Consider the following 27,214-nt stretch of genomic DNA (forward strand, 5'->3'; position numbering starts at 1 on the left):
CCACCATCACTTAGTCCCTGCCTCCACCCCAACCCCACTGCCTACCAGTTGTTTGGGGTTAGGGAGGAGGGAGATTGTTTAGTCTCATTATACCCTATATTGTGTGAGCTATATCTGTGAATTTTATCTCATAACCCCTGATGACATAGATTACCTGAAGAAATAAAATTGGAATCAGAATTCTAGCGGGTTGACTAAAGTCTCAGTAGTAAGAAGTAAAACCTGTAATTCTGCGCAGAGTAAACCTTAGAGTTCCTGTCACCTAAATTCCTTACCTCAGAGAGGTCTACGGTTTAACTTGAAACTCACTCTTTTTGTGTGTGTGTCTGAGGTCTCCCCTCTCAAGCACCACCAGCCTTATTCCACTGGCTCCTGACTCCTATTCTTTGCCTTAAATCCCATTCTGTCTGATATACAGAGCCCGGACCTGTTTTACTAAGCCCTCCTGTAATTTGGAGGTTCTATCATCACCTTGAAATCTTTCCCAGGCATTCTTCTCCTCTCCCTCCTTACCTCAGGAGCGGGTCCAGGTTGCTCATTAATTACATTCTTGAGCCTTGGTAGCAATGCTGCAGCCTGGGAAGCATGTGATTAGTCACACCCACAGAGAAGAACACTTGGAGGAAACCAGTTAGCTCAGGCAGTTACAGTTTTGGATGAGAATGCCAAGGTCAGGGGATTTCACCCGAGCTCAGTGGTACAGATCCCATACCCCTAACTGCACGTGAGCCCTCTCCCGGGTAGTCACTGTGAGCACCAAGGGAAAAGGCTCAGAGCCACCCATTTCTGCTCCTGAGGAAAACACTCCGAACTCAGATGCTGACTATTGACAGTGGCTGAAGAATGTCCACTCCTTAAGTGAAAGACAATGTGCTTCTGTGTGTATATAAATATAGACATCCTTTTGTTTTTCTGCACTCCACCCTCTCTAACGTAGCACGGTGCTGTCTTCTGCATTAAATTCAATGAGTGCAGGGTGTGAATTTTCTGTATTGGAGCCCATGTTCAAAGCCTAACTTAAGTCCCACCTCTTCCTGGTTCTTGCCTTGATCGCTTTACTTCCCCACCATTGACACTTAACTATACCCCTTCATCTGCCTGTAGTCCTTTCCCCCCCTTTGCAAATGTGTTCTCTTCCCAGCTGTGTGACTGTGGAAGCCCCTTGACCCTGAAGAACCTCAGTCTTCATATCAATGAAAGGAGTATTGTGATGATACTTATTCCTACTTCCAAGAAGAGCACATGGGCTAACAGGGGTCCTCAAACTACGGCCCGCGGGCCACATGCAAATACAAATATTGTATCTGTTCCCGTTTTGTTTTTTTTACTTCAAAATAAGATATGTGCAGTGTGCATAGGGATTTGTTCATAGTTTTTTTTTAAAGTATAGTCCAGCCCTCCAACGGTCTGAGGGACAGTGAACTGGCCCCCTGTTTAAAAAGTTTGAGGGCCCCTGGGCTAGAATATAGTGTAAACCCCTAACATGGTACAATTGGGAGTTGTTGTTATTGCTGGGAGCCAAAATCTTCCCGCAGGAATCAGTTCTTACTACTTAATAGTTGTGTCCATTGTGCCTGCTCCAGCCCCAAACAGAGGACACTCTCGGTGAGAAAGGAAGGAAGGAGGGAGGGACAGAAAGAGGGGAAGGAAGACTTTTGGCAGTTTTTATATCCTATTTCCCTAGTATTCTCTCCTCCAGTTTAGCTATATCTTATGAAAACATGTTTAGTTTCTAAAAAGGCATTTAATACTGGGCTGCAGGTGGAACTCCCCACCCCTGCCCCCCGCAATAGCTTTCTTCTACATCTCCTTCTCCCTCCGCAAACTTGGTAGCTAGCTCGTGTTGGAATTCTTTCTGACCAATGGCTTTTATACCCATTGGGGGGGTGGGGGGGCGCGGGCGGGGAAGAAACAATCTCACAATTGGAAGATATCTGAGAGATTAGAGACCGAGTGCCTCATTTTACACCAGGGGTCCTCAAACTTTTTAAACAGGGGGCCAGTTCACTGTCCCTCAGACCATTGGAGGGCCGGACTACAGTTTGAAAAAAAACTATGAACAAATTCCTATGCACACTGCACATATCTTATTTTGAAGTAAAAAACCAAAACGGGAACAAATACAATATTTGTATTTGCATGTGGCCCGGGGGCCGTAGTTTGAGGACTCCTGTTTTACAGGCTTGGTCACTCAGAACCTCAGCGTTTCAGTCATTAGTGTCAGAGCAAGGGCCAGAACCCCATCTTCAGCTGCCCCTGCAGGCAGGACACAGACTAACTCTATAATAAAGTGTTGATGATCATTTTAAGGATTGACTGATACTATTCAGCTCTTTTCCAGGTCAGCGCATAGGTTTTTGTGTTCATGAGGGTTTAGGACAAATAGATTTGCTGATGCTGCAACAGCATACACTCTGCCTGCTCTCCACACTTTAGGAGTTGGTTTATATACGTTGGTAAACTAGAATCACGTAAAGAATAAAAACCCCTTTGTTACTGGTTGCCTTACACAACAAGTTTCACAACATTCTCTACTGCAAAGCTTCGTGTTCTGGGTGTGTGAGGGTTTGCAGAAAACCCCAGCTCCTCTTTGCATCTTTGGTTCCTCCTCAGGGCACTTGTGTGCCTGGCTCTCCCTTCTACCTTTTCCGTAGCTTTCCTGGTGTGTTGGACAGAACCTTGGGGCTAGCCACGCATGTCAAACTCTCGGCCAGCGGGCCGCATGCCTCGAGGCTAGTTGGGACCTAGGTTCAAGTCCCAACTCAGTAGCTTAGGCAGGTCCTTTATCCTCCATGCGCTTCAGTTCACTCGCCTGTAAAGCACAGACGGTACTGCCTACTTCATTGATTTTCCTTGTGTAGAGATATAATGTGTGTAAAGATGGAAGAAGGTATTGGAGAGAGATAATATCTGTTTCTTCTCTAACTCTTCCATCAAGTCCAAGTCCTACTTATCAGAGAACTTAGTTCTTTACCTCCTAGAATGCATGCATATATCTTTTAACATTATTTAGTAGTTCATAAGGCATTTTGTATTTCTGTACAAGATTTCATTCTTTCTGTTTTTCATGATGTTCCAGGGCTTGGCTGAGAACTTTCAGAAAGCTTACTGTATAATTTATCCCTTTTGGAGATCTTCCTCTTAGAAAAAAAAAAAGCCAAAACCCCACCAACTTGGACATCCTTTCTAAATTTGAATCTGCTTTTTAAAAAACTGTGGTTCAGTTGGTTTAAAGAGGGGTTTCTCAGGGACAATTGTATATTTTTCAACTCACAAGATTATGGCACAATCCTGAATAGCTATATATATATATTTCTCCTAATAAGGTAAAGGCTTGGAGATTGTTTTCTTTCTCACTGTTTGAATAGAGAAAGTATTCCTTTAAAAAAAAAAAAAGTAATCTCAGTCTTTGGAATAGCACTATAAAATGCATCTGGTCCTCTGGTGGAATTGGGTACCGTGCCCACAAACATTGAATGCTGGGCTCAAGGTGTGATACTAGGAGTACAGGGGAGATAGGGGGCTCTACCTTCAAGGCTTGTAAGGGAGACAGCTAAGCAAACAGACCGTTGCTATAGAATGCAGAGTCCCGTGACACCACAGAGGAGACGATCCTAACCCAACTTGTGAGGAAGGGGCTAGACTCGCCTTCTCAGAAATGGTGACACCTGGCCTGTGTCTTGAAAAATGAGTAGGAATTAAGAAGCTGGGAAAGGGCATGACAGGCAGAGGGAGCTACATGTTCTAAAGGCACAGAGGTAAATATAAGGAACCTTAGGTATGGTGTAGGGGGAAACGGAGAGGAAGGCAGGGGCAGGTTGGGAGAGGCCCGTATAACACTGAGTTTGGATTTTATCATGAAGGCAATGAGGAGCCATTGAATGTGCCTCCCAGGGTGTCTTATACCAGGAGGAGACCTTAGGGGTCAGAGTCTAGCGCTTCATTTTACAGATTTGGAAACTGAGGCCAAGGAAAGAGAAGTGACTTCCTCAAGGCCACACGGGCAGTTAGTGGCTGATAGTGTGTACGTCTCTATACAGACCCAGTGGTGCCTGGGGAGTGGGGCAGGGGGAGCCTTCATGGCGAAAGTTCAGTGTTGACCTTGTGAAGGCAGATTCTCATAGGAATGTTCAGACGAGGATTTATCATGGGGACTGCAGGGTTCGGGCTAATGACCCTAGCATGCCTTTTTGCATATTATTCCCTTTAAAGGAAAGGTCATTGCTAGTTAGAAATGCTCTTTGGCTATTTTTAGGCTCTGTGGTAGGGGGAATTAGTGGAATTCCTAAGGTCAGCTCCAGCTATTTTTCTCCAAAAGACCAGCTGAATTTTTTTATGAGACTTGCTCATCAGGGCTTTCACCCTTCTGTGAGGCATTGTACTGAATCCTGAGTCAGCCTGGCTTGGGGAATCAGTAAGGGAACCCAAGTTTGGAGACAACTACACGGGGGTTTGGGATGGTTGTTGCCCTTTTCCGTGTTACGTGCTAAGGAATGTTAAGTGCTATCAGATGTGGTTGGTCATTTCTCATACTGAGGTCCTTCTGGAGTACAACGACTACCTCAATGACAGTTGGGTTCTGAAGATGCATGTTGTCATGCATATGAAGAGTCTGCCATGCTGCCTGAGCAGAGGTGGTGCTAACCAGTTACGTGGCACCTTTCATTCGGGAATATCACCTCCGAACACTTGACAGGACAGCAAGTCAGAAATTCCTTAAAATTCCTGGCCTGGGAACTTGCCTGTAGTTATTTGGCACCTGCAATTACAACACTATTTTCTTTTCTTTTTTTAAATATGTTTTTATTGATTTCAGAGAGGAAGGGAAAGGGAAAGAGAGATAGGATAGAAACATCAGTGATGAGAGGGAATCATTGATCAGCTGCCTCCTGCATGCCCCCTATTGGGAATTGAGCCCGAAACCCAGGCATGTGCCCTTGGCTGGAGTCGAACCCAGGACCCTTCAGTCCACAGGCCGATGCTCTATCCATTGAGCCAAACTAGCTAGGGCTACAACACTACTTTCTATTGTGTTTGGGGGATTTTTATGAAGGCAGGTAAATTGAAAGCACACTTCATTTCTTTTAGAATGCACATGAACCCTTTCCCTTATCCAGTTTATGGATGCCAGCGTGGAGCTCGTGCTGTGTTAGAAGGCGAATGGATAAATATAATTGTATAAAGAGAGCATTTTGCAGTTTATAAGATGTCTTTCCACACATAGTCTCATTGACCCCCTGCAGTGACTCAGCAAGGGAGGTGGGCAGGGGTTAGTCCCAATTTTAGAAATGAGGAAACTGAGGCTCAGATAAGTGCTGTGTTCATGGTCACCAAGCTAGTACGTGAACGACTAGGTTTCAAACCAGATCTTGATTTTAAATCTCACGGTGATGCCAACTAGATGGAGGGGAGAAAGGGCCATGATTCTGCTTTGGCATAACGTGGTGTAAGGAATGCCTTTAAAGGAAGGTAATTCTGCTGCGTATCCAGCCCAGGAATGTAGGAGCATCTCCAGCAAGAGATTCTAAACAGATGGAGTAAAAGGGAACTTTGTTCCACTAGCTGGGGAACAACAGCTGTTTTCTGAGCTAGGGTCCATGACGTTACAATAACAATGTATAGCTTATGCTAATGAAAACAATACTCATTTATTGTTGGTTGGGATGAGTAGTGGTTGAGTTGCACTAAGCAAAGAGAGTGAATCTTGCAAAGTTTTCATCTTAAGGATTCTGTCTACCACTGATGATCAGAAAGAGCCAGTGCACGTCTCCCTGCTCTCTGAAATGGAGAAAAAGGAGGCCATCCTTACTACACACAGAGCAGGAAGCCTGAACAGACGCTCCCAGCATTTCACTGACTTATTCAGTATTTAAGTTTTTTTTCACTACTACGTTCAAGGTACTGTGTGGTTACTAAAATGAAGTGGACATAAATCCTTCCCTTACAGAGTCTAGAAGTGGGAATTTGATGTGTATGTAAGTTACTAAAATGTTTGTGTAAATTATTGAATACTTATTGTATTGAGCACCTACATATGAGCTTTAATCTTCTCAACAACCTGGGCAAGATAGGTATGATGCCCATTTTACAGATAAGAAGCCTGAGGCTCAGAGAAACTAAGTAACTAGCATAAGAGGGTCCCATTGTACCTGGGTCTCTTTGACTCTGGGCTTGTGCTCTTTCCTATTTCAGATGACAGTGTACAGATAAGTGCTCCGAAGGCGCAGTGAAAGAAGTAGCTATTGCCAGCTTGTGGAAGGGGAAGGGGGGTTGCAGGAGCAGTTTATGGAAGAGGTGTCTTTTAAGCTGAGATTTGAATAGTGGGTAAGGTTTGGATGTGTGATATATAAGGAAAAGACATTCTAGGTGGAGAGAATAGCAGGAACAAAGGTTTGGCAAGGATAGTGTAGAGGTGATATTAAGTGGTTTGGCTGGAGCTCATGAGGTAGGAATGTTGAATAGGAAGCTTGGAACCAGTAGGATTGTCAATACTAGAATAAGGAATTTGGACTTACTCTGCCATTAGGGAAGAGCTAGGAAAGGTTTTAAAGTCAGAATGTGGCACATTAAAGTGGGGCTTTGGCGAATAAATCTAGTTGAATTGTGTATAGTAGAGAGAAATGGGGGAGAACCAGGAATGAAAGAAGCCAGGTTCAGAGACAATTACTAAATGAGTGGTAGAAAAGGAGAGAAAGGGTTGAATTAGAGCAGTGGTTCTCACCTTCTGGCCCTTTAATACAGTTCCTCATGTTGTGACCCAGCCATAAAATTATTTTCGTTGCTACTTCATAACTGTAATGTTGCTACTGTTATGAATCGTAATGTAAATATCTGATAGGCAAGATGGTCTTAGGCGACCCCTGTGAAAGGGGTCGTGACCCACAGGTTGAGAACCGCTGAATTAGAGGGAGATTGCAGAGGTTCAGTCAACTGAATCTGGCAGCTGATTGGCTATGGGGCAAGGAGAGGAAAGCATCCTCCTCACTGTTGCTTATGAAGATGTGTTTCGTCAGCAGAGTTCCAGGCAACAGGCTGGGGATGCAGAGGTGAATTCGGCACATAATCTGTCCTCAGGCTGCGCACTGGTTTCCTTTTATTGCTGTAACAAATGACCACAAACTTAGTGACTTGAAACAACACAAATTCATTATCTTACAGTTCTGGAGGTCAGAAGTTTGAAAGGATCAAGAGTCTTAAAATCAATGGGCCTTAAAATCAAGGAGCTGGCAGGACTGAGTTCCTGCTGGAGACTCTAGGAGAGAATCTGTTCCCTTGCCTTTCCCAGCTATTAGAGGCTGCCTGCGTTCCTTGGCTTATGGCCCCTTTCTCCATCTTCAAAGCATATCACTACAATTGCCTTCATCCTCACATCTCTTCTCTCTCCTCCTGACCATCCTTCTTATAAGGACCTTCTGATTACATTGTTTCTACCTAGACAACCCAGGATACTCTCCCCAGCACAAGATTCTTTTTTATATTGAATTTAATGGAAGGAGTTGATATTGATTAATAAAAGTATACAGGTAGCCCTGACCAGTTTGGCTCAGTGGATAGAGCATCAGCCTACGGACTGAAGGGTCCCGGGTTCGATTCTGATCAAGGGAATGTACCTTGGTTGCGGGCACATCCCCAGTAGGGGGTGTGCAGGAGGCAGCTGACCGATGTTTCTCTCTCATCGATGTTTCTAACTCTCTATCCCTCTCCCTTCCTCTCTGTAAAAAAATCAATAAAATATATATTTTTTAAAAAGTATACAGATAAAATTATCTATACTTATAATAGGGTAATATGCAAATTGATCCAGAACTCCATCACATAACAACTGAACAGCAGGAGAGCAGGGCAGTGAGCTACCTGTGGCAGAGAGCTATAGGAGGGCGGGGCAGCAAGCTATGTGCAGTGGAGAGCTCCAAGTGGCGGTGGGTGGGGCAGCCAGCTGAGGCAAGTGGCAGCGAGCTACTCATGCACGGATTTGTGCGCAGGGCCACTAGTACAATATAATATGATATATTATAGAATTGTACAATTCTATAATATATCATATGTATATTGTCAAGTTTCTTTCCATCACCATTTATCCCCTCTTTACCCTCTTCTACTTCCCCCACCCTCTTTCTCTCTTGCAATCACCATACTATTGTCTATGAGGGTTGGGTTTTTTTTTTGCTTAATTCCTTCTTTTTTTTTTTACCCAACCTCCCAATCTCACCCCCACCTTCTGACAGCTGTCAGTCTGTTTTCTGTGAGTCTGTTTCTGTTTTATTTGTTTATTTTGTTCATTAAATTCTACATATGAGTAAAATCATATAGTACTTATCTTTCTCTGACTGGCTTATTTCACTTAGCATAATGCTCTCCAGGTCTATCCATGCTGTCACAAAAGGTAAGATTTCCTGCCCTTTTATGGCCTAGTAGTATTCCATTGTGTAAATTTACCATAGCTCTTTTATCTATCATCTACTGTTGGGCACTTGGGCTGCTTCTAAATCTTGGCTATTATAAATCACACTGCAGTGAGCATAGAGGTGCATATATTCTTATGAAAAAGTGTTTTGGGTTTCTTTGGCTATATTCCAAAAAGTGGAATCACTGGGTCATAAGGAAGTCCATTTTTAATTTTGTGAGGAAACTCCATACTGCTTTCCACAGTGGCTGCACCAATCTGCATTCCCACCAAGAGTGCACATGGATTCCCTTTTCTCCACATCCTCCCCAACACTTGTTTGCTGATTTATTGATGATAGCCATTTTGACATGTGAGGTGACACCTCATGGTGGTTTTAATTTGCATTTCTCTGATGATTACTGATGTTGAGCATCTTTTCATATTTCTATTGTCCATCTGTATGTCCTCTTTGGAGAAATGTCTATTCAGGAACTTTGCCCATTTTTTAATTGGATTTTTTGTTTTTATTAGTGTTGAGTTTTATAAGTTCTTTAAAATTTTTGTATATTAGCCCCTTATCAAATGTATCATTGGCAAATATGTTCTCCCATTCAGTGGGTTGTCTTTTCATTTTGTTGATGTTTCCTTTGCTGTGCAAACCCATCCTACGATTAATCACATTTGTAAAGTCCCTTTTGCCATGTAGTACCATATTCAAAAGGTTCAGGAATTAGAATGCAAGGATCTTTGAAGGACCATTGTTCTGCCTACCACAGAGAATTAACAAATACGGTACCTCTATGGAAGATAACTTGCCAAACTTTTTTAGTCCCACTCTTGTAACCTTCCTTTTCCTCTGTGCTGTTGAATTGTCTTGCTTTCCCCCTCTAATGTATGTTTTTCTTTCCTTTATTCAATAAACGAGGCACTGGCTGTATGCCAGGCACCATGCCTGGTGCTGGGAACATGGGAATGCCAAGGCACCTCTCTGCCCACCACTAGAGGAAGCAGAATTGGATGAGGGCTATTAATGTTGAACTAGAGACCAAGATGTCAAACTCTTGACTTTTGATTTTCTAAAACTGAGGTCCAGACCTAAGATGAGAAGATTTAGAAGAATTCTTGGTAATTTAAAAATGGGATCCTCCCATCCAACCTCTCTACTGCCAAACTGCCATCCCCAAATTTAGAATATTCTTTTGATCTCCTCAAAGGCCTGGTGGGAAGGATAGAGGGGTGCTTGCAGAAACCAAGAATTGGACTCCTTACAGTGGGGTAGAAGATGAGGAGGTGGGAGACTGTGTAATGAGGAGAATAGGCGAAGCAGCAGCAGCAACACTCCTGCCTGCAGGCAGCGTGGGGAGGTAATGGAGTTAGTGATGGAGGAGATGCACTGACACCAGGGGTTTAGGAGCACGTCTGTGTCCCACACCATTTTATTTACATTTAGCGCCATGCTCACAGTAACCCTGTGATGTGCAGCCCACATGGTACAGACCAAGAAACAAACCCAGTGTCCTTAGGGGAGCTGCCAAAGAACTAGTAAAAGGTGAATCCCCTTCCAATTGTTGACTCCAAACATAGTGTGTTCCTCTCTGTTATAGCACTCATGTCTGGGGTATAGTGCGTGGATGTCGTAGGCATTATCCACCTACATCCATTTCAAAATGTGTCTCTTCAGAGCAGAGGTGGGGATGTCCAGCCCAAGGGCTGTGTAGGACCTGAGAAATCATTTATCTGCCAAGGCATTAGGGGCGAGTTAGTTAAATGTTTGACCAAATGTAGCAGGCTAATTTTTAAGCTGATCATTCTGTATGGCCCCCAAATGATGTTATACATATCCAAATGGCCCTTGGCGGATAAATGGTTCCCCACCCCTGCTTTAGAGGATGGAGAGGAGCAAGGAGGACCTTGCACAGGGTAGCATTTTGATGTCTCTTTGGGATAATTAACCCTTTGAGCACCAACCAATATCCTGGGAACTATGCTAAAATTGCCAAGGCATTTTTGCTGATTTTACAGCAGTTTAGGAAAAAAATTATGAATCGCAAGTAAATGAAGTTACATATTCAAAAACTTAAGGAAACCTTTACTACATTTGTTTTCTGCACTTAGGTGCCATCTGTCAATAAAGAGTGAACTACTAGCATCTAATAGTGACACTGCGGGAGAAGCGCGATAGCATTCCCTGCACTTTTGGCGGAAGACAGGAGGAGCACCTCACGCTCCCTGGCACTCTAGGGGTTAATGTCCTGGCCAAAGGGGTTGGAGCATGTCTGGGACTAGTGTGAGGCAAGTGAGGTGCCCTGGGCACAAAATCTATGGAGACAAGGACATGCCAGGGCTGACACTGTGCATGGAGCACCCTGAAAGTGGGTGTCTCCTTAAATTTTGTGCCCGAGGTGCCTCACTTTCAAGGAGGCCTCAGGGTGCCTCAGGTGTGGGTGCTATGCTGATACAGCCCTGCCTTCTTATTCTGTGTCCTTGTACTTTGCTTGCCTCACCCCTAGATCCTTGATTCAAGAAGGGGCCCCAAATAGGAGTGGACTGTTGGTTCAGTGATCTCAATGCCGGCTGCACATTGCAATCACCTAGGGCTGCAGTGGCCAGCAAACTGGCTCGCGAGCCACATGCGGCCCTTTGGCCCCTTGAGTGTGGCTCTTCCTAAGTCTTAGGAGTACCCTAATTAAGTTAATAACAATGTACCTACCTATATAGTTTAAGTTTAAAAAATTTGGCTCTCAAAAGAAATTTCAGTCATTGTACTGTTGATATTTGGCTCTGTTGACTAATGAATTTGCCGACCACTGACCTAGGCAGTTAAAAAAAAAAAAAATCCCAGGTGGAGTCTAACCCCAGCCCAGTGAAATCAGAATAGCTGCGGGGAGGTGGAGGGTGAAGAGACCCTCTAAAAAGCTTTTCAGGTGATTCAAATGTAGTGAGGCTTGGGAACCCCTGAGGTAGTACATTTGGAGAGAGTCCCTCACTCCCAGGCCAGACAGGAATGTACATGATTGCATCCAAAGTGAGGCTTTATGCGGTCCTTGTAAAGTCTGAGTTGGGGATCGCCACAGTTCAGTTAACTTTATGATGCTGGGTTTAATTCCAGCCTGGTTAATAAGTCCGTTGGTTCCTCCCCTCCTTCCCTCTGAATTTGAAACCTGGAAAATCACTAAATCTAGAATTCATCTGTAATGCCTGCTGTTGTCAGTGTGCTGGCTTCAGGGGAACTGTGAAGTGCAGCCCAACCCATTGATTAGCCCGTTTGCAAACCCTTATTTAGGTTGACATGGTGTATGTCCCAGCAGGTAAAGGTGGTCTCCTCTGAGTGTCCCTGCGCTCACATTCGGTAGCTGTGTGACCTTAGGCCGTTGGTCTAACGGTGGTCGGCAAACTCATTAGTCAACAGAGCCAAATATCAACAGTACGATTGAAATTTCTTTTGAGAGCCAAATTTTTTAAACTTAAACTATATAGGTAGGTACATTGTTATTAACTTAATTAGGGTACTCCTAAGGCTTAGGAAGAGCCACACTCAAGGGGCCAAAGAGCCGCATGTGGCTCGTGAGCCGTAGTTTGCCGACCACGGGTCTAACCCCTCTGCATCTCAGCTTCCTCATCTGCACAAAGAACTAGTTATGACTCTGATTCTGCTGTTACTTCATTTTTGTGTTGGCTCTTGTCACAGCTGGAAAGCAAATGACATAACAAATGAACATGCTTCCCTTGACAATTAATTGGCTGTGCTCTGTCACCAGTCAGCAACCATGTCTGACTCGTTGGGATCCTTAGTAGCTGTGATTCCCAGACCTGGCCAAACAGTTGCATCATGTCAGCAAATGCAAATTCCTGGGCCTCAGCCCTGAGGGTCTGATGCAGAAGGTCTTGAGCAATCAGTGTCTGGGAATCTGCTGCTCATCCGCCAGCGTTGGATACAAGCAATAATGATACAATTAAAGTGGTAGAGCTCCCAATTTAGATAACACTGTAGAGTTTACAGTTGACAGAGGTCCCATTTCCTCTAGGAAGCCCTCCCTGGCCCTGGAGATTACATTGATTTCCCCTCTCCTCCCTGCCCCTGTTCAAAGTTTGGTGGCGCTCTGCTTTTCTGCTCTGTAGGACTTCATGGGCCTGTTTCACACCTGCCCTCCTTTCCAGAGTCTACGCCCTGCGGGCAGAGGCTGTGTGCACCATCAGAACTTTGGGGACACACAATTTACCCTCTTCCAGAATCGCGATCTGGGACTGTGGAGGATGCTGCCGTTCCAAGAGCAGAGGAGGTCTCTCTCCAGGGCTGTGAACTTAGGCGAGGCTCCAGGGGCTTCCCAGGCTGGGACACCAGTGTGAGCCCATCCATAGGGTGGCTTTTACAGCAGCTCCCAGCAATGGCAGATGGACCTTGTTCTACTGTGTCTTAAAGTTCCTTCCTGATGTGCGGTCAGAGGTACGCCATCCCTTCTGTAGACTGTCTTCTTTTTTTGGAAGTGATTTGAGTTTTCAGCCCAGGTGTGAAGTTTAGAATGAACTTTCAGCCGCCCATTATCCCAGCACCTTTCTTTCTTTACTGTTTTTATCTTTTGGACAAAAACTAAGAAAACATAGATGAAAAGGGTAGCTCTGGTACATTTACCAAGATTAGAAAATGTGTAAAATTTAAGTTCAGATATTCCCTCTTGGCATGTTAGGCCCCTTGGGGTCAGACCCAGGTACTGTTTTCCCATTTATAGCCTATACTTTAGTTACTGGTCTTCTTTTTGAGCATCTTTGTAGTTTCATAGCCCAGTGCTCTTGCCCACTCGCATCTCTGATTTAGCCTTCCAGACTCACTGTGTTTTCTCCCTTTCCTAAATCCCTATGGCCCCCAGCCCTTGGCTCATGCCTCCTTTCCCAGTACTTAACATAGTACTGGTATGAGGCTGGTTGTGTAAAATACTATTTTCCTCAAACGGCCCATTATCTTGCCCTTGGTTGGGGCTTGATTGAAATATTTGATTCCCGTGGATACCATATTCTAAAGTTGAGCCCCAAGAATGGCAAAAAATGAACTTTTCAGAAATCTCAGGCAGCGATTTTCAACCGGTATGTCGCAAGAATTTTTAAAAGATGCAATACCTGACTATTTAGTCAGGGGCACTAACCTCTTTTCCCTTAGATTGTCACATAAAAAAAAATGACAACATCCAACACAACAATGGCAGTCCAGTGTGAATGAATCACATTATACCTATTTTTTTTTTGTCAGATCAGCAAATAAATATACTTTTTGGTGTGTCACAGAATTTTGGTGATCAGTTTGTATGTGCCATGAGATGAAAAAGGTTGAAAATCACTGCTCTAAGGACATTATCATTAGGTTTGAATACAAGATTGAGGGGAAGGGGAAGTTCTCACGTATAAGCAGTCTTTTCTTGTCCCTGTACTTAGTTTGAGATCACCAAGTCTGTCTACGGGAAGCATTAGCTGTGAGCCCCATCAGCCTGGGGCTGGAGGAGTGGAATACATTAGAAAAACCGCCTTTGGAAGAATCCTCACAAACGCGAAAGCTTTGTTTCTTGATGCTGCCTGTCAGTTTTGATAGTTTAGTTGTTCCTCAATCAAAAAAGAAAACGAAACAGTGGTTAACAAACTTTTTCTTCCCTGTTCCACCTACATTCTTTCATTTATTCACTTCTTCATAAGTTCAGTTCATTTTATTTCTTCACTCAACTCACTGTTGTTGTGTGTGTGTGTGTTTGTGTTGCTGTTTTTTTGAGAGGCTACTTTAAACTTGTCACTAGACAATGCACTATTCTTTCCCCGCTAGGTTAGGTAACACATTAGGTTGAGTAATGTGCATGGTTTTTTTTCTTTTCTTTTTTTAAAATTGATTTTGAGAGAGAAAAAGAGAGAGACATCGATTTGTTGTTCCACTTATTTGTGTATTCATTGGTTGATTCTTGTATGTGCTCTGATTGGAGACTGAGCCTGCAACCTTGGTATATGGGGACAACACTCTAATCAACTGAGCTTCCGGGCAGGGCTGTTTTTTAATAGAGTGATAGAAGCCCCGAGCATGCAGAAACAAGAAAATATTCGTGTAGCATTGTTTCCTGACAGTGCTGTGGACAAAGTTTGCCGTTTATAGGAACACATTTCCGGATAAACATACAACAAAGCATTCTGAGTGAATGTAAACATATAAAGTTGTTTTCTTTAGTAATAGTTTCTGGTTCCAGGGATCGCTCCCAGGTTGCATGTTGACACAGGAGCCCTTTTTTTCGTGTCTATCCCATGTTTGTCCTTTCCACCACCACCACCCCCCAGGTCTGTCCATAAAACAAACGCAAGGGGCCCCGTCATTTTCCTATTCCTAACAAGTTGTGCATAGAAGAGCATGCCTGGCTTTGAGGCCCAGGCATGGTGCCCATAGGCGATGACAAAAGAAAGAAGGAACAGAAGGAGGAACAGCAGGGGGAAAGAACCAGCCTGGGCATCAGGAAACCTGATTCTAGTCTCTAACCCTCTGAGCTCTCTGAGAATAAGGGGGGTGGTGATGTAGTGAAGATGAAAACCGGTGGCTTTAGAGTGTACAGCCCTGCGTTGAAATCCTGCTCTGGTAGAGCAACTGTAGACAAGTTATTTAACTCCTCGAGCCCAGTGTGGGCTGCACAGCATGGTCGGAGGGGTTCAGTGGGATTACACGTGTGAAGCACCACCTGCTCAGTTTTCAGTCCAGAGAAACATGACCACGATCATGAGAGGCTCAGGGAAGCATCATGTGAGGAACAGCTGAGGGAAAGAGGCTCAGGAGAGCATGGAAACCTTCTTCCCTTTAGATGGTTATGGGAAAGGGAGCGTGAGCTGAGGCTGGCAGGGCTGACTGGAGGCAAAGGGTGCAAATTACAGGCAAGTTCAACCACCTGCAAACAAAGCTTGAGAAGTAGAGGAGCCCAACAGGGGAACCTGCCGCTCCCGCACAGGTGCCCGGGCAGTGAGGCTGGTGGTCTGCTGCCCACCAGTTCAGTATGCAGCAGAGAAGGGGAGAGCAAAGGCTCTCTGATTGTCTCACTCCACTCGTTCCTTCTGAGGCTTTTCCTGAACCATCTGTGGGTTATTCCACGTATCCTTTGATGCCTCCGTGATCTAGGAAGTTCCCAGAGCATCTGGCTTTGCGTGTGATGCTTTGCCACTGCTGGGGGTGAGCCTCCTGATGGATCAGGCCGTATCTGTCCAGCGCCCTTCTCCCCAGCCCCACCCCGACTCAAATGTATTTGCTCCTGCTCCCTCCCAGATTTTTCTTTCAGGCCTTCATTCTTGATGTCATGGGACTGTCAGAACAATTTGCTTCTCTTCTGAAAACCTCATCATGTGAGAGTCACTGCTTACCCGAGTTTTCCTCCCCTTCCTTGGGTCTGAGGCTTTGGCACCACAGCAGCCGTCTGGGAAAGGAGAGGGTGCCATCTGGCCTCCTGGCAGCAGCGTGAGTTGGGGAGCACATGCGTTGGCTCATCAGGCTTTATCCGGGGTTTGGTCAGGCAGAGAGAGTGGGATTAGCACTACAAGCCTCGCTCTTCTCTTCGCTGCCATCAGAAGCAAGTGCCAACTGTTTGGGGCCTTGGTTGCTTTCTCCAGGTTCAGTTCTGCACAGTGGGCCAGGGGAAGAGTATTGCCTTTTATCGACGTGGCATGGCAGGGCTGACGCATGGAAACCCACATAAGCACAGTCTGCATTTGGAGCCCTCAAATTTCCCTTTTGTGCTTCTGCTCCAACTGCTGCTCATCCCTTATTTGTCCTTGCTGGTGCCCTGCATTCTCCCCAGAGCTTCACAGTAATAAGGAGGGGAAAGTAGGAGTGAATAGACCCATTATCTGGGGGAGAAAACTGAGACCACACTGTCACACAAAGAACCTGGAGCTGGAACTTGATGCATACTGTGGACCTGGGTTGTTGTTGTTTTATTATTGTTAAGGGGACTTGTGTTCTTGTGTTAAATACTTGAATGCCCAGTAGGAACAAGGCACAGGGCCGGGTGCTGTGGACAGCAAGCACTCAGAGGCCCACCCTTGCTCACAAGCTAGTGAGGGGCAAACAGGCGTAGACAGGGATTTGTGGCAGCGTGAGGCACCCTCACTGAGGAAGGCAGTGCTAAGGAGCACACAGGAGGGACACCCAGCCTGGCCTTGAGAGGTTAGGGGAGGCTTTTGCACAATTAGTGACCTCTAACTTGAGATTCACGAGGTATTAGCTCAACGAAGGGTATTTCAGGAGGAAGGAACAGCCTCTGCAGGGGCCTAAAGGCAAAAGGAGCTGACAAAGCCCAGTGTGGCTGGGGCCTAAGGAGCGGAGCGTGGGGAAGAAGGCAGGCGCCAGTTCACGTTGAGTCCCACCAGCCACGGTAAGGTCGCTGAGCCTTAGTCTGAGGCAGTGGGAAGTTGCTGAAGTGTTTGAAGCATGGAAGATGGCTCGGTCAGATTTTTGGCGGGGAAATCGCTCAGCAGCATGCAGAAGAGGCGTGGGAGGGAGGGCTGAACCTGAAGACGACTTTTGCTCACGCTGGCACTACTCCTGTGAACACATCAGGAATCCCTGTGGCCAAAATTCATTCCTCCCAATTTTTGCACTGAGGTTGCGCCTCTGTTGACCGCCAGCTGTGGGCCAGTGATGCTTTGATGCGTAAGCAGAGAACGAGAATCCACAGCCAGACGGAAGAGTTTTGTCCTGCTTCCCCAGTGTGAGAAATCTGTGCGGAGGGGGAATTAAATGAGATGTCAGCATTGGGGTGGCTTAATCTGACAGAACCACTAGCGCAGTGGTTCTCAACCTTCTGGCCCTTTAAATGCAGCTCCTCATGTTGTGACCCAACCATAAAATTATTTTCGTTGCTACTTCATAACTGTAATGTTGCTACTGTTATGAATCGTAATGTAAATATCTGATATGCAGGATGGTCTTAGGCGACCCCTGTGAAAGGGTCTTTCGACCGCCAAAGGGGCCGCGACCCACAGGTTGAGAACCACTGCACTAGCGGATGCCAGCCCCACTGAGCACAAGCTTGCTGAGCCTTGCTCTCCTCATTTGAAAACCACAGATAACACAATACCTGCCCAGACCTTGTGAGGAGCCTATGGGATGATGATGTATGTAAGGTGCCATGCGCATAGCAGGCGGCCAGTAAATATTTATTCTCCCCCCCGCCCCCCGCCCCCTTTCTCTCTTAAGGCTGCTTTATCTCAGGGAAAAAGCCAGAGATCTTACAGCCCATACAGAAGCTAACACAGCCTGATCTTTTTTCTCTCTGACCTGCTCCGCCCTGGCCCCCTGGCCCGTCGGAGAGTTCGGCACTGGCCTCCTTGAGGGTTCCCGACCACACCAGACACCCTCCCAGCTCAGGTCCCTGATCTCTGTGTGGCTTGTTTCCTCATCTCCCAAAGTTATTTAGCTTGAACATTGTCTCCTGCAACTAGCATGTGAGCTCTGCAAAGGGCAGGAAGTTTATTTCTGTTTTATTAACTGCCATTTCTTTAGTGTTTAGAACAGGGCCAGACACAAAAGGCTCTCAGTAAATGCATGTTAAGTGGATGAAATGTTCGATTAGCTCCCATGACGGGTAACACCCCAGATATTGGGAATCGGGGAGCACCTGGTATTGAAGAGCCCCAATGGCCATCTGAGGGCTGGCTCTCCTGCCATCTGGCTGGGCAGTGACTCCTGGCTGCTCAGTTAGGAACCAAGGGTTCCAGCCCTTCACGCCTTCCTTTGTGAAATGAGGATATTGCCCTTTGTCTCACTGAAAGCTTATTTTTAGGAAAACGTTTAACCCTTAGGAGCTTTTACACAGAAGCACTGCTTTGCTTATAGTTCTGCCTGAAGGTGTGGAAACCAGCATTTCCCCCTTTAACACCCTGCCAGCTAACACTGCTGGACAACCTAAGTGGTTTTTCCCTTTTGTTCTCTTCCTGACCTCCTGCCCCTGCACTGAACTTAACAACAATCTCCCACTGAACCATGGGGTGAGCAGTGTAATGCCTCATCGGGGACGTGGTTCCCAGAATGTGGCCTGAATCCACTTCCTTGCCAGCCTTTGAGATCTAAGGAAGTTACCGGGCATGAAAGAAAGCTACTGTGCATGGAAGAAATGAGATAGCCGGCCCCTGGTGAAGTTCTGTCTTTGCATTAGGTCTCTTCATCCATTTACTTATTCCCTTATTTATTCGTATTGAGAGACTCGCAGTCAAATGGTAGCGACTAAAGGAAGACAAATAATTACAGCAGTGGAGGTATACAGATGGAGAAGTTTTTGTGAAGTCAAAAATAGTATGGTCCTGGATGGTTAGGCTCAGTAGGAAGAGCATCTGTCCGCAGACTGAAGGGTCCTGGGTTCGATTCCAGTCAAGGGAATGTACCTCATTCGGATGTCCGGGGAGGAGGCAACCAATCTACGTGTTTCTCTCACATCGATGTTTCTCTCTCTCTCTCTCTCTCTCTGTCTATCCCCCTCCCTTCCACTCCAAAATAAATAAAAACAAAACAAAACAAAAATACTATGTAACAACCCCAAACGTTAGTGGCTTTCAACAAGTATTTATTTCTTACTTCCATAGCTACAGGTCAGCTGGGGTGACCCTGCTTCAGGTGGGTCAGGTTCTGGTCTGTCCTTGTATCTCTCTTTCTGGCACCCAGACTGGAGAGGCAATAGCTACTTGGGGCAACCCCTTCTTGTGGCATATGCTGGAGTATAAGAAACCAAGCCAGACCACACAGCACATCTACAGCCTATGCTTACATCACATTTGTAACATTCCATTGGCCACAGTAAGTCACAGGCCAAGCCCAACATCAGGCAGGTAGGGATGAATACTCTGCTCGCTCTAACGGCAACATGGTTGTGCAGTTCTATGTCAGGAAGGGAACGAAGAGTTGGGAACAATAAGCAAATCTACGACTGCAATTAACTCTGGCTATGGAAGTTCAGGAAGGCTTCCTGGAGGTGGAGACTTTCATCTTGAAGGATGAATAGTTTTCAAGATGAATAGCAGGCAAATGCATGCAAAATGTAAAAAAAAGAGAGAGAGAGAGAATGAAGTATTGTCTTACTATTTATCTGAGCAGTCTCTCTGGACATTTTGTAAAGAGACACAGGAAGATAAAACAAAGGTCTTCGGAGTACCTGTCCGTGAAGCCAGACTTCATGGGGGAGCTAGCAAACATAGTTCAAAAGAGGAAAGGGAAGCACACAACCAAGTGCACTCTGATTCAGCTGGATGAAACAAAAGAGTGAATTCAGAAAGGAAGCCAGAATATAGTTTTGGTAGCTCTTTTTGGTACAGGATGCAAGGTATGTGCTATTTTGTTTGGTCCTATTGTCAAGTACAACGAGAGAACCAGAGCCTCACAGTAGGAGGTAACTTGCCTAATGGTTCTTAGCTAACAAGTGGTGGAGGGGGTACTTCCCAGTAGTTGCCCAAACAAAGAATCTACTCCTAGAAACCACTCACTAGTGTACACACTCCATTTTATTCTCAAGGGAGGCTACTTTAATACATACTGAACACCTGGTTTTTAGCATCCACTGTATGTGCAGCACTGCGCTTGGTAAAAGAACCCCGGTCCTGGAGTTGGTCATCTCTGAAGTCCTGGCTGGTTGGGGCATTCTTCAGATCTCACCTTCTTCCCATTGCGCATGGGTTTAAGATGCCTAGGAGAAAACCGGATTCTTGCCCATTGTCCTACTTTAAAATGCTCACTTTGGATGGTAGGGTATTTTGAAATTCTTCCTCTTTCTTTCCCCCGATTTATATACACATACCAGTCAGTGTTCTTCGTGCTCAGAAATGAAGGGAGACAAGCTTGGTGAGTGGCTCCAGGCCCAGCAAAGGTTAGGGGCGGGACTAGGTGAAGAGTGGCAATTCCCACTGCTTTGCAAACTACCTCTACCTGATCCTAGCTCTCCTGTCATTACAGACACAGATGTCCTCCCGTGGTACATTCCTACTCATGAGGAAGGGAGCATTTGGGAATTTTTATTTGTAATCTCTTACCCACAGTCACTTGGCAGCTGGAATCATGTCTTCCTGGTCTTGCTGACTTTTACTGTGACTTTTTAGCTTAGTGTCCCATGAGTTTGAGAACCAGATCCTTGGTGCCAACATCCCTTTCCTCAGTGGATCGTGAACACGGGGAGGTGGTCCGGCATTGAGTAGAAGCGTGTTTCCTGACCCATTTGCCATTTGCTTGGGAAGCCAGCAGAACTGGTTTCCCTGATCTCAGAGACCATCTCACACCCCGAGGCATGTTTGAAATCTTGTAGTAAAGAGCAACGCTTACAGGAAGGACCTCACACTGATATTTCCTGTCTCCCGATTCCCCAGGTCGGTGGTACTCAGATGCTGGGGGCGCTCTCAAGCTGGTGACGCGGACTGGAGGAGAATTAACTGGTCCAGAGAAGGGGCGTGAGGGGAAATGCCGCTGTAGGACCCAGTGACCTGCCTGGCAAGGAATGCAGCTTCTTGCTAAGAGCCTCTTCTCCACGTCACCCAACAGGCCGCTCCTGCCTCCCTGGAAGGGGCACTTAGGATTTTGCAATCGGCCACCTAAAACTTTTGCTGAGCCAAAGCAGGACATTTGCTGCAGAACTGAGCAAGATATCATTGCATGTCACTTTTGCATCTTTTAATCATCCGGGCTCCGGTCAGAGTTGTTTAGCTTGGAGAATCTGAAGCTGGATTTGTAACTGTTATTTTTGCACACGCCTTTCAAAATGATCGACTTAAGCTTCCTGACAGAGGAGGAGCAGGAGGCCATCATGAAGGTCCTGCAGCGGGATGCTGCCCTGAAGAGGGTTGAAGATGAGAGAGTCAGGTAACGGGCCAAGAGGTCCTCCCGGGAGGGGGATGGAGGGCCAGTTCGTAAGATGAGACACTTTGGTGTGTTTTTTTCCCCCTCAACCATAAGTGGTAGTTCTGACTTGGAGCCTGAATTTATGGGTTCCAATTTTAGGTTTACTTCCTGCATGGAACTTTTTCTTCCTTGGTATCTCTTAATTTATCCCACAGGACTCCTGCCAGAAAGAGAGTCTTGATTCAAAACTTAACTAAATTCCTTGAACTTTTTTTTTTTTAAATATATTTTATTGGTTTTTTACAGAGAGGAAAAGAGAGGGATAGAGAGTTAGAAACATCGATGAGAGAGAAACATCGATCAGCTGCCTCCTGCACACCCCCTACTGGGGATGTGCCCACAACCAAGGTACATGCCCTTGACCGGAATCGAACCTGGTACCCTTCAGTCCGCAGGCTGACACTCTATCCACTGAGCCAAACCAGCCTGGGCTCCTTGAACTTTTTAAAAACACTGAATTAAAACTAAAATAAATATATGGATATGTGTATGTTGATATCTCTTTTTTTTTGTGGAATACACTTTTTAAAACTGAATTATAAACCAAACTAGAAATATTTGAAATTAATACAATATTTAAAAGAAAAAAAAATTGAGAAGTAGCTCGCATTCCTGCATACTTTCAGAAAAGTTCAAGCTGGTTTCAAGAGCAATTAAAATTGGCCCTGCGGGAGCTGGTTTTTTATTTGTGTCCCACAAGAAGGAGTGGCCGCTGTGACACACTGTCCTTGTTGGGAGGAGCCCAAATAGTCCACGTCAACATTCTGCCACTTTCACTCGCCCACGTGGTGGAGGGAGCAGGCTTGAGCCCAGGCCCTGCCACCGTTGCCTGTAATGTTGGGCTTTGGAGGCAGCGAAAGGCTTCCCGAACATAGATTACTATTAACTGCATGATCCCCGTCTCAGTAGTTCTCCCAAAGGAGCGTAAGCCGTGTTTTTATTTGCTGCCCCACAAGGATCCTGAATAATGGGTTTATTCACATCATTTCCCATATTCTGACCCTAACTGATGTGATGCTTTATCAGTGAACATGCAGAAGCCACTTTAGGCACTCCAGAGTGTCTGACTATGGCCACTACCACTAATTCACGTTTAGACAGTGCCTAACGAATTGCAAAGGGCTTGCACGCCCATTCTTTCTTCTGAGCTCACAGCACTCTTATGCAGTTGGGGGATGTGGGAGGCTATAATTTCACCCACTCTGATGTGTGAGGAAATTGACTTTGAGACAGGTCAGGTGACTTGCCCACGCTCATACAATCCATAGGTGTCCGAAGTGAGAATCAAATCCTGGTCGTCAGGTACCCATTCACTAACTCCACCTCCTCGTCCTGAGAAAGCAATAGCAGACAGGCCATACTGGGGCCTGGCCATGGAAAAGGGGGTGGTGTCTTGGTGTGAGGTAGCACACTGAACTGTGATGGTGACAGGAGGTGGCTGTAGGTAGTGGAGATCATGAGAATTGGGTTCATTCCTTGTTATGCTCCTCCCCCCAGTCCCCTGGATAGGCCACTGCTCCCCATTCTCAGCAGGAAACTTGAGCTGTTTCCCCAGAAGGAGCAGGAGGTTTACACTGATCAGCCATCAGAGCCTCTTGGTAGCATTAATGCGGTACCCATTCACTGTTCATAAAGTTCTTTCATGAATGTTATCCTCATGTTACAGCAACCTGAGTTGTGGCCAGGTGGGACTGTTACACCCTTTTTATTTTATTTTATTATTATTTTTAAAAATTTTATCTTTATTGTTGAAAGTATTACAGATGTCCCTTTTTTTCACCCCCATTGACCTCCTTCACCTTGCCCCCTCTCCCCCAGGCCTTCATCACACTATTGTCTGTGTTTATGGGTTATGCACATCTATCTATATAAAAAGCCAACCACCTGAACCACTGGTCACTATGACACCCACTGTGGCCAGCAAACTGGTCCGATGGGTCCAATGGGGGCATGGGGGCGACTGGCCAACCTCCCACGGCCCCTCCCCCAAGCCGGCCCCACCTCTGATCGGCCTCTCCCATGCCGTTCGAGGGCAGGGCAGCCAGCCAAACCCCCCACGGCCCTTCCCCCAGCCAGCCCCACCCCTAATTACCCCCCCACCCCAATAGGAGGCAGGGCCGGCCAGCCAACCTCCTGCAGCCCCTCCTCCCAGCCAGCCCCTCTCCCAATGGGTCCCCACCACCTTGATCAGCCAGTGGCCCCTCCCCTCAGTCTGCTCTGCCCCCCCACTCTGATGAGGGACAGGGTTGGCCAACCAACCATGGTCCCGCCCCCAGGCCACTGGCTCCAATCGGCCCCCACACTCCATTTGGGGGTGGGGCTGGCCAGCTCACCGCTCACACCCCTCCTCACGGTTGGCCACACCCCCAATTGGCCCCCATACTCCTATTGGGGGCAGGGCCCACTGGCCAATCACCTACAGCCCCTTTCCACAGCCAGCCCAGCCCTGATTGGGCCCCGATCAGGGGCCAGGCCAGCCGGACCCCACCCGTGCATGAATTCATGTACTGGGCCTCTAGTATGCATATAAATTCTTTTTTTAAAAATATATTTTATTGATTTTTTTACAGAGAAGAAGGGAGAGGGATAGAGAGTTAGAAACATCGATGAGAGAGATCGATCAGCTGCCTCCTGCACGCCCCCCACTGGGAGTGTGCCCGCAACCAAGGTACATGCCCTTGACCGGAATCTAACCTGGGACCCCTGAGTCCGCAGGCTGACGCTCTATCCACTGAGCCAAACTGGTTCGGCTGCATATAAATTCTTTAGTGAATCTCTTCTCACTCCCTTCCTCTTCCCTCTGAGAATCATCAGCCTGTTGCATGCTTCCATGCCTCTGGATCTATTTTGTTTGTCATTTTATTTTAGAAGTAAGGGGAGGGGGCAGCACAGAGAAAATATTAATCAACTTAAATATTAGTTGATTCTAGCAAGTAGGAATTCCATTAGCCTCTCAGAAGACAAGATGGAGAAAGCTGTGGGTCCTCCTCCTACTTCAGGAAGCCTGAATTGTGAATATTGGATCGCTGCAATTTCCTTCAATTCCTTCCACTTTCACGGTGTTAGGTGTGGTCTGCAATTCTGCCTCCTCTATCTACCCAGCCACCTTGCAAGAGAGATTTGTTCCCCCCCAATTTCTGTATTTTCTTGGCCCCTGGAATTCCAGCCTGCTGAGTCTTCCATGTAGCTCTGTGATTCTGTGTGTGTAGAGTGGAAGTGTTTCTTGGGCACCTGCAGTAGTTGATGAAAATATCCTCAACAATGCAGACTTCTGCCCAAGCCTTGTAAGGGGCATGGATGTGGAGCCTCTGGCATCAGCCAGTCTGTGGCTACAGCAGAAATACTGAGCCCTTTGTAGTGGTGGGTTTGCAGACCCTCCTTCCGTCTACTGTTTCTGATGGTGCCCCAGTAGCTGCTACTGGTGCTGCCCTTGATTTTTGTTTTTGAAAACTGATAGGAAGAAGGCTTGGAACCTGGTGTGAGCCAAGCCCTGTTTATCACCACCATTATGGGGGACTTTTTGGTCAGGTCCATGTCGACTAGGCCATGGGCAGGTCCAGGACTCTGGGCCTGGGGAGGAGTGATGCTGTGCAGGAGGAGCAGGTGAGCATGAGCCCATAGCCTGTGGGCACTGAAAGAGGCCCAACCGATGGCCTGCTCCACACAAGAGGAATCATGTTCTGATCCCCTCTTTCCTTTGGGACTGAAGGGACTTGTCCCAAAGAGAATGGTTCTGAGGGTGTTTTGCACCTGGGCTGGTGGAACCAGAACTAGGTCTCTGGTTTGTGTGGTTTTTTAAAAATTGATTTTTAGAGAAAGAGGAAGAGAGAGAGAGAGAGAGAGAGAGAGAGAGAGAGAGAGAGAGAGAGAGAGAGAGAGATGTGAGAGAGAAACATCAATTAGTTGCCTCCCATAGTACACGCCCCGACCAGGATGGAACCCACAACCTAGGTATGTGCCCTGACTGGAAATTGAACCCATAACCTTTTGGTGTACGGGATGATGCTCTAACCAACTGAGCCACCCGGCCAGGGCTAGGTGTCTAGTTTCTGAAAATGCTATTCAGTAGGCTTTTGTTTTCCAGCCCCCTCACCATCTGTCAGCTATTTGTCATCAGAGTTACAGCTTGACAGTTCTGGAAAGGAGATTGTTTTGGTCCATATAAGTCACTTTATAGATAAAGAAGGTAAAGCCCAGAGAGGGGAAGTGATTTGCCCAGGGTCACATAGCTAGTCAGTACTAAAGCCATACTAAGAAAAGGTTTTAGTCCAGTGCTATTCCCTCTAACCCCATACTGTTCATTGTTACTATTCTTTCAGAAGAACAGTGAGGCTTTCATCATGACACAAGAACTTCCCTGCATGGACTTTGGAGTCAAAACTGACTATCCTTACCACTGATCAACTATGGTTTATTGGGCAAATTATTTAACTTCTCTGGACCTCAGCTTAGAGACTGGGAATGACCATAGTACCAAAGTTAAAGGACTAAAGCTAGGATTAAGTAAAATAATTCTTAATCTTCTTAGCTCATAATAGGTGATGCATATGTTTTAATTCCCTTTCACCACTCACCCTTACCTCTGAAAAAGGACAGAAGTCTCTGGTTAGTAGTCTGATTCCTTAGGAGGAGGAAATTATTCCTAAAAACTCTCAATTATTTAATGCAGTGAAATTTAAGTGAGTACCTCTTAAGTATGGGGAACTGCTCTGCAAAATGATATGAAGATACTTCTAGGATGATTGAAACATGGTTCCAGTCCTCAAGGAATTTACCATGTATATTACCATGTATGGCCTTTATATATGTAATGGATTGTCAATTGCAGAGTTAAAATCTCAACCTTGTTTCCCTACACATGATTTTATAATGCCCCAGTCATTCTGATTGTCATATGGCTTTAGAAATTAAATTATGTAATTGTAATATTAGCTTAAGTAAAACATTAGAAAATCAAACCTACCTTTAACATCGAGACAGTTCTTCCAATGCTAACTTGTTATACACTTTGGAGTATAATCCTCCTATAGCCATGAGGACATCACTAATGAATGTCCTCATTAAAACCAGACACTGCCTCAGAGTCCTTTTCCGTACGGTCGTAGATGAGATTTGGCATTCAAACTGAAATCTGCTTGCCATGCCCGAGATATCCAGTGCTTTGAATAATCCGCATCCAAGCTCATTGGAGACACTTTGGAGAAGATTTGGCCTACATGTTACTTCCCATCCTGATTTCATGGATGAGAAGAATGAATGCCAGACAGGGGAAATGTCCAGTTCCCAAATCACTCAACTGTTAATGGTAGAACCTGGACTTGAACCCAAGGGAATCTCCACTGTGGTTCTCTGGGGCACAGTTGGAAGATGACAGTTCAAGTCACTGTTGCCACCACAACTGTCTTTCATGCTGCCCCTCTCCTGGTGGCCACACGTGCGGAGCCCAGTTACTACCATGCATCTCTACCCAGCTTGCTTCCCTAACGACCGGCTGGAGTCATTTCACAAGCCAGCAGTGAAGCAGACATCAGGATGGATTCTTTTTCTCTCTTCCCCACCCCTCCCCCATCTTACTTTTTAAGAGGCATCATCATATACACATATGTAATTTTAGTCTTTTATGGTTTAAAAATCACACACTTCAGAGGTGGTGTTTCCTGGGCTTTGCATCACGGCCAGCAGGAAATCATTGCTCATGTGCGTCTGTGCACCACCCAGCACCACGTCCTCCACCCCATGCACACACAACCACATCTATGGTGATGGGCGTTCTCATAGTCGATACCATCTCAACCGCAACCACTTCTTATGATTCTCAGCTGCATCCTTAAGACCTAGTTTCTTTGAAATGAAGGCAGTTGCCATTGCTTCCCAGGACCTCTGGTGGTGTTTTCTGTCAAAGCAAAGAGGAAAGGAACCAACATTTGTTAAGGAACTACATTGTACACAAA

At 46.0% G+C, this 27,214-nt stretch overlaps 1 protein-coding gene across 5 annotated transcripts in view; it reads left to right on the forward strand.

Annotated features, from left to right (window-relative positions):
• SYTL2 (synaptotagmin like 2) overlaps positions 1 to 27,214 on the forward strand; it is a 108,846-nt gene that overhangs the window by 28,505 nt on the left and 53,127 nt on the right. For all 5 annotated transcript variants that reach the window (XM_036324766.1, XM_036324767.1, XM_036324768.1 and 2 more), the window contains exon 2: positions 20,735 to 21,224. In XM_036324766.1, the coding sequence (XP_036180659.1) occupies positions 21,124 to 21,224 (101 nt within the window). In that variant the 5' untranslated portion in view covers positions 20,735 to 21,123. The remainder of the gene's footprint in view (positions 1 to 20,734; positions 21,225 to 27,214) is intronic.

This window comes from Myotis myotis, unplaced genomic scaffold, assembly GCF_014108235.1.
Source record: "Myotis myotis isolate mMyoMyo1 unplaced genomic scaffold, mMyoMyo1.p scaffold_m19_p_10, whole genome shotgun sequence".
In the NCBI taxonomy this organism is placed as follows: Eukaryota; Metazoa; Chordata; class Mammalia; order Chiroptera; family Vespertilionidae; genus Myotis; species Myotis myotis.